This window comes from Nanorana parkeri, unplaced genomic scaffold, assembly GCF_000935625.1.
Source record: "Nanorana parkeri isolate BGI_ZX_2015 unplaced genomic scaffold, ASM93562v1 scaffold869, whole genome shotgun sequence".
NCBI classification, from domain to species: Eukaryota; Metazoa; Chordata; class Amphibia; order Anura; family Dicroglossidae; genus Nanorana; species Nanorana parkeri.
Window position 1 is genome coordinate 132798 of NW_017307137.1, and position 12304 is coordinate 145101.

The following is a 12304-nucleotide window of genomic DNA, read 5'->3' on the forward strand; positions in this document are numbered from 1 at the left end:
CACTTTCAAGGTACAGCAAAGTGTCTTCTCTCTGGCAATGTGTATGAATGCATCTGTTTTTCGAATGTCTGCAATGTTCATGTAAACAAAGCAATTGTCTACTTTCCTGATGTTCACAGTAACCAGTTTGTGTGTGGTTGTTATGAGGAAAAGTCTCAGACAAAAAGTTACATGGAAGGTAATGTTGTTTGATGCAAGTACAGTCCATGCTATGTGTGTGCGGAATGAGGATATAGTCAGTATTAATATAATTACAGCTACAGCAGTGATTTTGATCTGTCATTCTATATTGCATCTTTTCACTATCTGACTTTGGATAAGTCCAGTTACATATATGCATTGCAGAAAAGGTATGTTCAGTACTACTCAATTCTCTATGCAGAATTGGATTTTGTTGCTGTAAGGTGTTTACAGCTAATCCTTGATGACTACTGCTGCCAGCTCTCTTGAACATATTAGAGTACTCCAGCTTCCTTTCCTCTGGAAGACATGGTATCTGCATCACCTTTAAACTTGGAACGGTTTCTTTGGTACTCACAAACTGTTCTGGACACTTGTAGCAGCTTGGAAGGGAGAAAACTGGGTTGAACCTTGCATGACCCTTTGTCAGCAGCTCATTACAATGTTCTGACTCAATGAAGGCATGCTTTGTTTTGGCCCTTAGTTCATCTGCAACTGACAGCTGCTGCTGATTTAGCCTTTCTGGGTGGGAAAATTTGCACTTAATGCCATACGTGCATTTTTGTCCTGAATGAAGAGGAACAAATTATTTTAGAACTATTGCTTAAAAAAGGTATTTAACCAAAAGCAATTAACAGCTAAACAGTAAAATACATTTGGAAAAAAATCACATATAAAGCCCTACAGACATACTATACCGTTGAGAAAAAAAATGTTTCATCTGACCATTTAAATGAGACCTTCTTGCAAAACTATTTTGTTATGAAAAGAAAGTGATGAGGCATCATTTATATAAAATAATGTTACTTTTCGATGCAGAGAACTGTGGAATTCTTGATATTTGTGCAGCTGCAATAAGTCTTCATTTAGTATCCCTTCTTTTTTATTAAAAATTCTCACCTCTTCATGGACGGATGAGTGCAAAATTCTTAGTACTGCTTCCAGATAAGCACAACATTTTGTGGAACTTGAATTATCTGCAAAGTTTGTTTTACCTTTGCCAAAATTTCAGCAAAATTACCCTCTAATTTTGCCCTGTGGATGGATTACAGTAAGGCACACATTACCGTATTGGTTTAAGTTAAAAAATCTGAGGGTTTAATATCACTTTAAGTTGAATTTGTATGTAAGTCGGGACAGGTACATTTTTTAAATGTAACTCCAGCCAAAAAAAAAAATTTTTCGTTTTGGATAGCATAGGGAAGGGTCACGGTTCTTTTGCTGTCTGTTCCTGTAGTTCAGAAGATTATAAATTTATATCAGGTGGAGGTCAGGACTCTGTGTAGGCCAGTCAGGTTCCTCTCCCCCAAACTCACTCATCCATGTCTTTATGGACCTTGCTTTGTGCACTGGTGCACAGTCATGTTGGAACAGGAAGGGGTCATCCCCAAACTGTTCCCACAATGTTGGGAGCATGAAATTGTCCAAAATGGCTTGGTATGCTGATGCCTTAAGAGTTCCCTTCACTGGAACTAAGGGGCCAAGCCCAACCTCTGAAAAACAACCCCACACCTTAATCCGCCCCCCACCAAACTTTACACTTGGCACAATGTAGTCAGGCAAGTACCGTTCTCCTGGAAACAGCCAAACCCAGACACGGCCATCGGATTGCCAGACAGAGAAGTGTGATTCGTCACTCCAGAGAACATGTCTCCACTTCTCTAGAGTCTAGTGGCGGCGTGCTTTACACCACTGCATCCGACGCTTTGCATTGCACTTAGTGATGTAAGGTTTGGATGCAGCTGCTCAGCCATGGAAACCCATTCCATGAAGCTCTCTACACACTGTTGTTGTGCCAATCTGCAGCTCACACGAAGTTTGGAGGTCTGTAGCTATTGACTCTACAGACAGTTGGCGACTTCTGCGCACTTCAGCATGTGCTGACCCCGCTCTGCCATTTTACGTGGCCTACCACTTTGTGGCTGAGTTGCTGTTGTTCCCAGTTGCTTCCACTTTGTTATAATACCACTAACAGTTAACCGTGGAATATTTAGTAGCAAGGAAATTTCACGGATGGACGTACCATGCTTGAATTCATGGAGCTCCTGAGAGCGACCCATTCTTTCACAAATGTTTGTAGTTGCAGTCTGCATGCCTAGGTGCTTGATTTCATACACCTGTGGCAATGGAGGTGATACTTTTGACAATATAGTGTGTATATGTATATATATCTATCTATATCTATATAGATATATATAAAGATAGTTTTGTGTATTGGACTTATCATTGAAATAAGTCCAGCCACTCCCTATTGCTTTAGTATTGTGACAGTGAAATGCTTGCACTGAGATTGTCCTCCTGTCACTCACGCTTATGGTTCAGTGAATGGATTTTGCTGTTTCCAAACCCCTTAATTGTGCTTAGTGTGAGATTACAACATGGTAAACCATTTCCATGTACTTATTTTATATTTTCAGAGTGTTTTCAATTAGTTCTGTTTATAATACAATTCATTGATGGAGAAATCCATTCATAAAAAGATTTGTTATCAATGGAACTTCTTTATCAATTAGTTATTTTGTAAACAGGTCTTGCTCTTTAGCCAGGTGTGTGTATTAAAAGAATGGCTGACCAAAATTACAAAACCTTTGGTAAAAATAAATGCATTTTGTGTATTTTATTAAATAAAACATACCATATGGACAAAGCTGTTTTTCTGGGTCAAATGCAGCATGTGTTTTCCTGAGGAAGTTGGAGAGTGTAGGTCCATGACGTCCCAATGGATCATCTGGCGGCATAAACCTAAATTCACAAAACTACAGTATCAGTCATTTTCAACAATCTCCATTTTATTAACAATGTGGAAGGTACAAGTTATACTAGTCATTTATGTCACTATTTATCCAGAGAGTCCGGAAATTATGTATAAAAAGAAAATAAGTGTCATCTGAGGACCAATTCTAGTAAAGTTAAATAGGTACAAGCAAAGCTGACATAAGGCTTTGTCAGTCTAGATATTGTTAGTCATAGAAAGGCCAATTACAGTGCAGATACTACATACAGTTAATGAAGGTCATAATAGAGATTTATTCAAAGGTCGGTCTACACATATTTTACTTATACGTGGAGTTTTGTGGCATAAATGTTTTCCTGGCATCCCAATAGTTCTGACTGCCATAGGTTGTTACCACATGACTTGAAATTTTCCCTGTCTCCCTTTTGCATTTCGCATGATAATCATTAAAACTAAGAAGCCTTTTAAAATTCCAGTAAATTTTTGATTGGTGGGTAACATCTCTATTATTTCTATCTGGCATCTGCCAGTGTATCTATTACAATACAATAAACAAGGACATTTTAGCTATAGTATAATCTTTGAATGTTTACCCTTAATGTATTTTAATTTTCACTGCCAAGTAATAGATTATGATATTATAACTTACTTATCATTTACAAAAGAATACATTAGCAATCTTTTCTCTATGAAGCGCTTCCAGTCTACATTCTCACTTTGAAGGTCACGATAATTATCATTGGATACAATGATGGCATCTTTCTCATAGGCCAGTTTGACAATGTAGCGGTCATCATAGCACACAATCCTCTTGCCATTAATATTTCTAGATGGAGTGTAAACTAGAATCATTTTCTTTTCCAGATCATCCAGAATGTGCCTGTCTATAAAAACAAAAAGATTACAAATATAAAGTATTTTTTACATAGGTTGTATTGAACACAACCTATGTAAAAACCTATATCCAATCTGTTGTTATTAATTCATAAGGGTGTATGTGTTTTCTATATTTTTTTACAATCATTCGCTTATCAAAATGTTTGGTTTACGTGCATAAACACAACAAAAGGTGTACACTGTGCAGTTGTTGTTTTGCATGCAAAATAGATAATTTCTCATGAATCTGTATTTTATTGCCACCTCATATGGATCATATGTCCAGGCATTATATACCTTTACCCCTTACCTCCCTCTTCCACTCTGAAATGTAAACATTTTTTTCTTTTACATTTTCCCGTACCAACAAACAGCTTTTATTACCCCTTGTGACATCTTCACCAGGCTCAATAAATTCTTGCAGGAGCAGTTGCTGGGAGATCAGTTCCTATTTAAGTAAGCATGCTGACCCAGAACTATATCTCCCAAGAGCACCTTCCCTACACACAAGCTGTGCAAGTGCAAGTGCGGGCAAGCTCTTGGCAGTCATGGCAGCAACATTTTGTTTTTTGTTGTGAAAGTAGAGTGAGACACAGAGGAATAGCCTGCACAAACAGGAAGTTAGGATTACACTGGATTTCTGGCAATCAACAGGTATTGTTAAAACATTGGGAAATGTGCGTTTATTGTATAAGTACTGCATAGGTTTTTTTCCTCAAAATATTCTCTGATATACACTTTAAGGAATGAAAACTTAATTTTTATTTTGACTTTGGCACATAAAATACTGCACAATTCAGTAATGTAATAGCAGTAAAGTCAAGTGACAGGTGCAATATATATTTTAATAATTGCTAGTTTTATGTCTGATAAATATGTTTCAAATAATGCGAAAGAGTAAAGAGTTAATACCGCATACTTTAGGCTTCATTGAATTGTCCCCACTGAGGATGATAAATGTCTGTTGTAAGCGTGGTTTGTGGTAAACAAAAGTAAAATATGTAGTGCTTGTTTTCATACAGTGACTTGTTTTGCTGCTATTATTCAGTAAGAATGTATAATCTTCATTCTGTTTCTAAGTAGATTTTGTAGCTATTTCTGCACAAGCTTTTTAAATGTGCATTGTGTCCACTGGGAAGTGTTCGGATTTTGCTTGCTATGGGACATGCCATGTATTGACATGATAATATATTTGAACACTGATCATTATGCACAATGAATACTTCAAAAGCATGGATCTTCAGGGAAGAAGATACCAAATATTTACCAGCTGGTTTTTTTGCTGCCCTGTCTTGCATAATCAAATTGCCTAAAAAAAAAAGAATGGGTCAGGCTTTATGTATTTATAGTCCTTATTTATCTGAACATATTCAGTATGCTCAAGCTACAATTATACATTCATAATATTATTTATAATTATAAATATCCTGGTGGCAATTTTAATTTAAAGTAAGCCTGTACTGAAAGAAACACAGAAACTGCAAGTGCTAGCCTCTTTCTAAAAGATGTAGTTGCCAAGCCACGCCTGCATAAAATAAGTAGAGTCTCTGTCCCCAAACAAAAAAAGGTCAGAAATATTAAGGTGATATCAGATTGACTGGATAGTGCTTTGCGTCAGTGACAAAGAAAATAATTAAGCCACTGGATCAGAATGACAGCCAATTCACTATCATTTTCATTGGAGATCTCAGGATTTCCTGTATTTCTGCAAAACAGGTTTGCTTTAAAAATGAAACTTCTTACAGCTTATGACCACAGCTTCCCTAATAGTTTGTACCTAGGAATAATAAAAGTAAAACTAAACATTTTATAAGCTGCTGCGGGAGTCACTGTTGCCAAAAATATGAGGGCCTTACTGTAGGTCCCATACTTGTTCACTGTTCATCTGTGCAACTGCTTTTCGAACTCAAGAAACCTGCCCTAAGTCTTTTTCAGTCTGCATATTTGGACGCTCTCACAGTAACCCTGCTGATTGTTAGCAAGTGTCATGTGTCATGTTCAGAACAACTATTTAACCTGTTGCCGTCCGCACGTTGCAAAAAAACGGACGGACGGCGGACTCGCATTTGCGGGTTGCCGTCTCCAGACGGCATATTTTTTCTGCTCGCGCGCGCCCCCCTAGAGCGCGCGCATGGGCAGAAAAAGCCTGTTCACTGCAAAAAGCCGTTTCCGGCTGTTTCACATACACACGATCGGCGGCTCTATAGCCTATCAATCGCGTGTGTGTGCTGGCTCCGTGACCCCCCTCCCCCCCCTCGAGATCCGCCACCGACGTGACCCCGTCTTTTATAATTTACCAAAAAATTGTTTAATAATAAATGTTTTATCATTTAATATAGGGGAAACAGTTTTTGAAAAAAAAATTGGTACTTTTCCCTTAATATAGAAAAAAATAAAAACCCCCAGTGGTGATTAAATACCACCAAAAGAAAGCTCTATCTGTCCCCCAAAAATGGTACAAAATGTATTTCAGTGCAGCGTTGCATGACGGAATAAACGTCAATCAAAGTACTGCAGCGCTGCACACTGAAAAATGGCCTGGATGGGAAGGGGGTTTAACACCGCGGACTTGATGTGCTTGATTCACTTGGGAGTTGCCTGAGCAAAGACTGTCTGAGGTATCTGTTCCCAGGCTTCCTGTTCTGATACTTGTTTCCGACCTCTGCCTGTTTCTCTGTGACCCTTGTTATCCACCCACTCTGACCTTTTGCCTGTTTGACCACAAACCTTTCTCCCACGCTTTATTTCTGCTCACTGTTAACTGTTAAAACTCCAAAAGTAACCAAGGGTTGCAACCTGGGAGTTGTCCATAGCAAAGTTCATCATCCCTTGTGGGGTGCTAAGGTAAACACAGACTGTTCTTTAAACCCTCGACCTCGGCCTTCTTTAGTGTCTGCATTCGCCTGGAAAACTGTCCACTACCTCCATAAAGGTAACATACATAAGATGTGTCTGTGTTAGAATCCAATATATACTAAGTATAGTAGCAATTTGTGCAAACCCAATCACTTTAAAAAATGAACCTGCTAATTGCAAAGATGTTCCTCCATAAATGTTGCTCAGTTACACTCAGGACAAAACCCGAAGCATATCCTCTCAGAACTGATGGGCACTTTGCAGCATTCACTCTTTTGTCAGTCACACAATATTTTATTCATCCATCAAGAAGAATGTTTCAGTCAATGTAGTCAAACAGAAGGAGATTACGTTTGTTGATAAGATTTCTTTCCATTCATGACATCCTTCAACAAATGGCTCGCTTTTTCTGTTTAGTTTTGATAAGCAGACACACATGTACCTGATGTGGGTGAATCAGTTCTTGGCTGTTCCTTCCGCCAGGAAGGCACAAACACCTTAATGTAGTCATGCCCTCGCTTTCTAAACCAGTCCACTGCAATTTCTATACCTTTGCATGAGAACACCGTCTTGCCTCCATGACTGCGAATAGAAATAAAATTGCAATATCATCAGTTGAATCCAGGTGGAATTATTTGTACTGTTTGTTTAATATGAAAATGTATCTGCTTATCACAGCAAATAAATTTTTTCTAAAGTGACCTGTCACTTTAAGAAAAAAACAAGTTGCTCACAGCTATAAGTGCAGGCACCCACAAATCTGTTATAGATGGAGCTTGCTGACTATTATCCCCCCATTCATTCCTACTGGCCACTCAGTATAATAGACTGTCTCACTCTCCTATAGAAATGGGTGGTATGCTGATGGGGTCGAGAAAACGACAGCACTTGCAGGAAGAGCCACGGAGCCAGACACACCTGATCAGAGCAGCCTAGAATTAAGAGCGGGGACACCTGCTTTACCTGCATACCTGCTGTAGGTATGTGCAGACATCTTTGGGTGCCTGCACTTTATACCTGTGGCTTTTGTTTGAAGTCATTCTTCAGGCTAAACAATAAAAAGAGATAATAACATATGTATTTTTCATACGTCATGTGTCATAAACAAGTTTTATATACTTTCCTATCAGTCCATCCTTGATAACAATCATTGGGCTCATTTCATCCATCAATAATCAACAGTTACAAAAACAGAGAAAAAAAAGGGAGCGTCAGTGTAGTTTACACATTTAATACCTTGCCTTGTTGTCCCCTCCTCCGATCAACATGCAATTACAATTTTTCATTTAAAGAAGAACTCTATGGAAAAAAATGAATAACAGGTGCAGACCTGCAAGGGTTAAGTGCTCGTTTGTGTCTAATGGTTTTTCTGAGTGTAGTTCACACCACTGCATTCAGTTCCACAGCTTTCAAAAAAAGTCCAGCATGTCACATTTTTTATTGTCTGGAACACACAAAAACACATGTAAACACACCAGAACGCACCTAAAAGCCAATTGGGATGAACAAAAAAAGCACCAGAATGCATCAAAAACACATAAAAAACGTACATGCCCGCATTTGCAGAAACACATCCAGATCTGTTCCGGACATGGTGTGACAAAACACTCAGCCTGTCATTTCTCTGGCTGCTGTAGCCAGAGAAGAAGCTGGTGAAACAAACGTCAGGTGAACCTAAGTGCGAAAAGGACTAGTGCGCCACTCATGTTACACAACACCACAAGCATCAGAAAGAGACCAATAATTCTAGGGCCATCAATCACTGTTAACACTAAAGTGATGGGTATTTATTTACCCAACATGACCCCATATTTTATATTTTAGCAAAAAATGGGTAATATATTGTGTTTGTGTGCACTAAAATTAATTTTAGTGTATGTTATCCTGAAACTATTGGTTTGATACACATTTGCATAAAAAATTGCAACTAGTATTTTTCTATTCTACAGAGCCCCTGCTTTCAAACAATATGCAACTGTTTGGAAGTTTCAAGTTGTTTTATAGCCAAAAATTAAAGATTTTATCATGTGTGTGCAAAAATTAAGAAATTGCTCCGGACAGCAAGTGGTTACAGAATGCCGCGACACAATGCACGAGGACCATATTTAATATGCAGCATACAAGGAGTATGCTTGCCAGAGTGAATAGGTATCACACCAAATGCATAAATAAGATCCTTTATGAAAAGTATTATAGCCTTAACAAGGCATTATGAAGCCTAACAAATTAGACCTTCCCTATTAATTTGTATACTGTTACTTTATTCCGCTGGGCATCAACCGCAGCAGTTCCTGCACATTTAACAATGTCAGGATAAGAAAGAAAATCACACATTTTAATAATATAACCAGGGCTTGAAAAATCCACTCGTCCACTCGTCTGTGACGAGAGGACGGTGGAGCCCAACGAGCAGTAATTATAACGGCCGGCCGGGAGCTTAAAGGTGCCCATATACCTTACGATTATCGGACTAAACTTTTCGTCCGATGATCGAATAGTCGTACGATTTTCGTACGGCAGCCCCATCCTGCCCCGATGATCGCAAGATTAATTTAGCCGTAATTAACGAAAAGCACCTGGACGAAATGTGGTAATTGATTTGCCGTATTTTCGTTAGCGCCAGCGCAGTGTAGATCGTACGGCTTTTGACGGACGGAAACGCCAGCAACCTTACGAAAATCGTAAAATCTAGCAAAGTTTTCAAACATGCTTGACCTTTAAAAGTCGTACGATTGTACATTAATGTCGGTCGGACACTGCAATGCACACATACGATTATCGGACGAAAAGTCGATCGCATACGAAAATTGTCCGATAATCGTAAGGTGTATGGGCACCTTAACACAGTCAAGCGATCGAGCTTCTCTAGAGACGCTCGATCGCTTGTATTAGCAGCTGTCACTGCCGTTGCCGGTCCCGAGATCCGCTGTGCCCGATGCGGCCCGGGACCGGCACGGCTCTGTGACAAGAGATCAAAGGGAGTTCAGTATACGAACACACTTTGATCTCCTCTCAGTCCCCGAATGCAGGAAGTGATGTATATTACATCACTTCCTGCATTCAGTGTCACTCTCCAGCTACAGAAGCTGATGAAGCCGATCTATGCTTCATCAGCTTCTCTGGGGGTCCCTTGGAGACTCCTGATGTCTCCATAAAGAGGACCTGTCATGTAAATTGGCTATCCCATAGGGGGCTTCCTAGCCCCCCATGTAATAGCAATAAAGTTATGTGTAAAAAAAAAAGTAATAAAAAAAGTAAAGATTCATAAAAAAATAAAGAAGCATAAAAAAATTAAAAAAGAAAACATTTTTTTAAAGTCCCCGCCCCCCACATACACACGCAGATATGCGTTGGGTGCGCCTACGTGCGAAAACGACGATTGCGCATATTGTGCCGCACATGTTACATATCGCTGCAAACGTCGGAGTGAGAGCAAAAATTTTTGAGAGCCATTAATCACTGATAACACTAAACTGATGAGCAGTAAAAGCATTTTAATCGTCGCCTATGGGCGTTTTTTGTGATTTTGCGGGCGCACGCAATTTTAAGGCTTGACATGTTTGGTGTCTATTTACCCGACGTGACCCCGACTTTTATGTTTTACTAAAAATATGGGTAAGAATAAACGCAGGGAACCTTTTTTTTTTCTTACATTTATGGTACTTTTTTCATTATATAGTAAAAGAAAATAACCCCCCGTGGGGTCACAAAAGAAAGCTCTATCTGTCCCCAAATTTTTTTTACATAAATTGCAAAGCTATATTCCGGTCATGCTGACTGGTGAAATTTTTGACTGACTGGTGAGACACCGTCAAATTTTTCAAGCCCTGAATATAACATTCCAACTTTGATTAGCAGAATTTAAGAGTATCCACCATTAGTATTAAGCAAAGTTAAGGAGATAATGATTATGTAAAAATGTACATCCAAGTTAACTATTGAATATAATTTAAGTTTAAATATCTTCAAATCTGATCATTGCAAAACTTTTATTTGTAGTTTAGGACAGAGTAGGGAAGTGATAATATGGCTTGCTTTTAGACGCACTTTAATACTATAATGTACAAAACTTATAAAGAAATTTGAGGACGGATCAATCCCTACCTCATTGCTAAATTGCTACCGTCTATGACTATAGCTCTTAAATTGTTGGAAGGATGATTGCTGTCCTCCTTTGTATGGTTTCTCTTTTCAGTGTCTTCTGTGCCGCCGCACCCACGAGCCACCAGCCTTGGCATGACGGTTTTTGGGGATACGGTATCCTTCTCAGCTTGTGCTCTGTTTCCTGTGATTATGAGCTCCTGTAAAACATCGTTATCCAGTGCCTTTTCACCCAGCTTTTTCAATGCTTTCTTTATATCTTCTTCTGCATAGCCAAGTTTTTGAAACCAAACCAGCTTTCTATCTTGTCCATCCATGTTGTTGAGATGGGCTCCGTAAGATACTTTTAATTTGTCTTTGTCCTTTGCTTTCCAAATCATAGATAGGTTCAGAAGGTTTCCAGCAAAGCACGGACTTTGTTTTTTCGGTTACATTCTGGTGTGGAAGTTTTCAGAGAAGATAAAGACCGCACTGGTGGGCACTTGGTGTGATTTAATCCAGCAGTGAATGTAAATAGATGTAGCTGCTCCAGATCAGAGAAAGAAAAGAGAATGTCAGTTAGCATGAAAATGAACAATGAAACAAGCCGTGTCACATGGTTTTACACTTTTTTTTTTACATTTTGGGTCAGGAAGTTATGTTAGCTAGGGGATTTTCTATTAGTCATACCAGTTGTGCGGCCAAATATTGCTGTTCTTACTACTGTGCTGTAATGTGAAAACATGACTAATGAAAAATAGTACACTATAGTAATTACTTCTTTCTGTGAACATGTTCCACATATGTTTTTAATCTCTGGCTGGTAAGCTAGAATTCTTTTTATTACTTTTCTAGCTTCTTTACCCATTTCTTATTAAAGGAATATTTAACATTTTGCAAACAAAATGCACTCATGTTGCAAAAAGGAAAAAAAACTGCATTTACTAATTTTTTCATTGGAGCCTGCAAAGCATTGCAACCACAATCAGTGGATCCTGTAGACTCTTCCTCCTACCTCAGTATGGCCCTACAGTTACAGAGCTGGAGGAAGTTATCAACAGACTACAAGTGCAGTGACGTCCTCACACTTGTACTCCATTGAGATCTATGAGTCCCTCTGCTGCAGTGGCAGATGGGAGTTTTAGCTTTTCCCTCCTGTTAATGGATTGCGGATAAATGACCTGACTGTGCATGCATGACATGCCAAATGAAAAAATACACAGAGGCCCATTAGGAGAAGAATCCCCCAATTCAGGTAAGTAGGGTGGCTGTCAGAGTGGGAGATAGAGACAGGTTGGGGTAAAGAATTCCAGAGGATGGTAGAGACTCTAGAGAAGTCCTGGACGCGAGCATGGGATGCTTGATGAGGGGACTTGATAGCAGGAGGTCTTTGGAAGAGTGGAGGGGACGATTAGGGTGATACTTTGAAACAAGGTTTGAGACATAGCCGGGGGCAGAGTTGTGGATTGCTTTGTAAGTGTTTTTTAATGTTTTGAATTGTATCCTTTGTGCTATTGGAAGCCAGGGGAGGGATTGGCAGAGGTGGGTTGCAGATATTGCAGATATTGAGCGGTTGGT

The 12304-nt window shown here is 39.1% G+C and overlaps 1 protein-coding gene across 1 annotated transcript in view; it reads right to left on the bottom strand.

Moving 5' to 3' along the window:
- The window catches only part of ZC3H12D (zinc finger CCCH-type containing 12D), a 43580-nt gene extending 32516 nt beyond the window's left edge, over positions 1-11064 (bottom strand). Inside the window, exons 1-5 of the mRNA XM_018565638.1 lie at positions 10751-11064; positions 7089-7228; positions 3564-3798; positions 2816-2922; positions 433-747 (exon numbers count right to left, since the gene is read on the bottom strand). Coding sequence (XP_018421140.1) covers positions 433-747; positions 2816-2922; positions 3564-3798; positions 7089-7228; positions 10751-11064 — 1111 coding nt within the window. The remainder of the gene's footprint in view (positions 1-432; positions 748-2815; positions 2923-3563; positions 3799-7088; positions 7229-10750) is intronic.
- Between the last annotated feature and the right edge of the window lie 1240 nt (positions 11065-12304).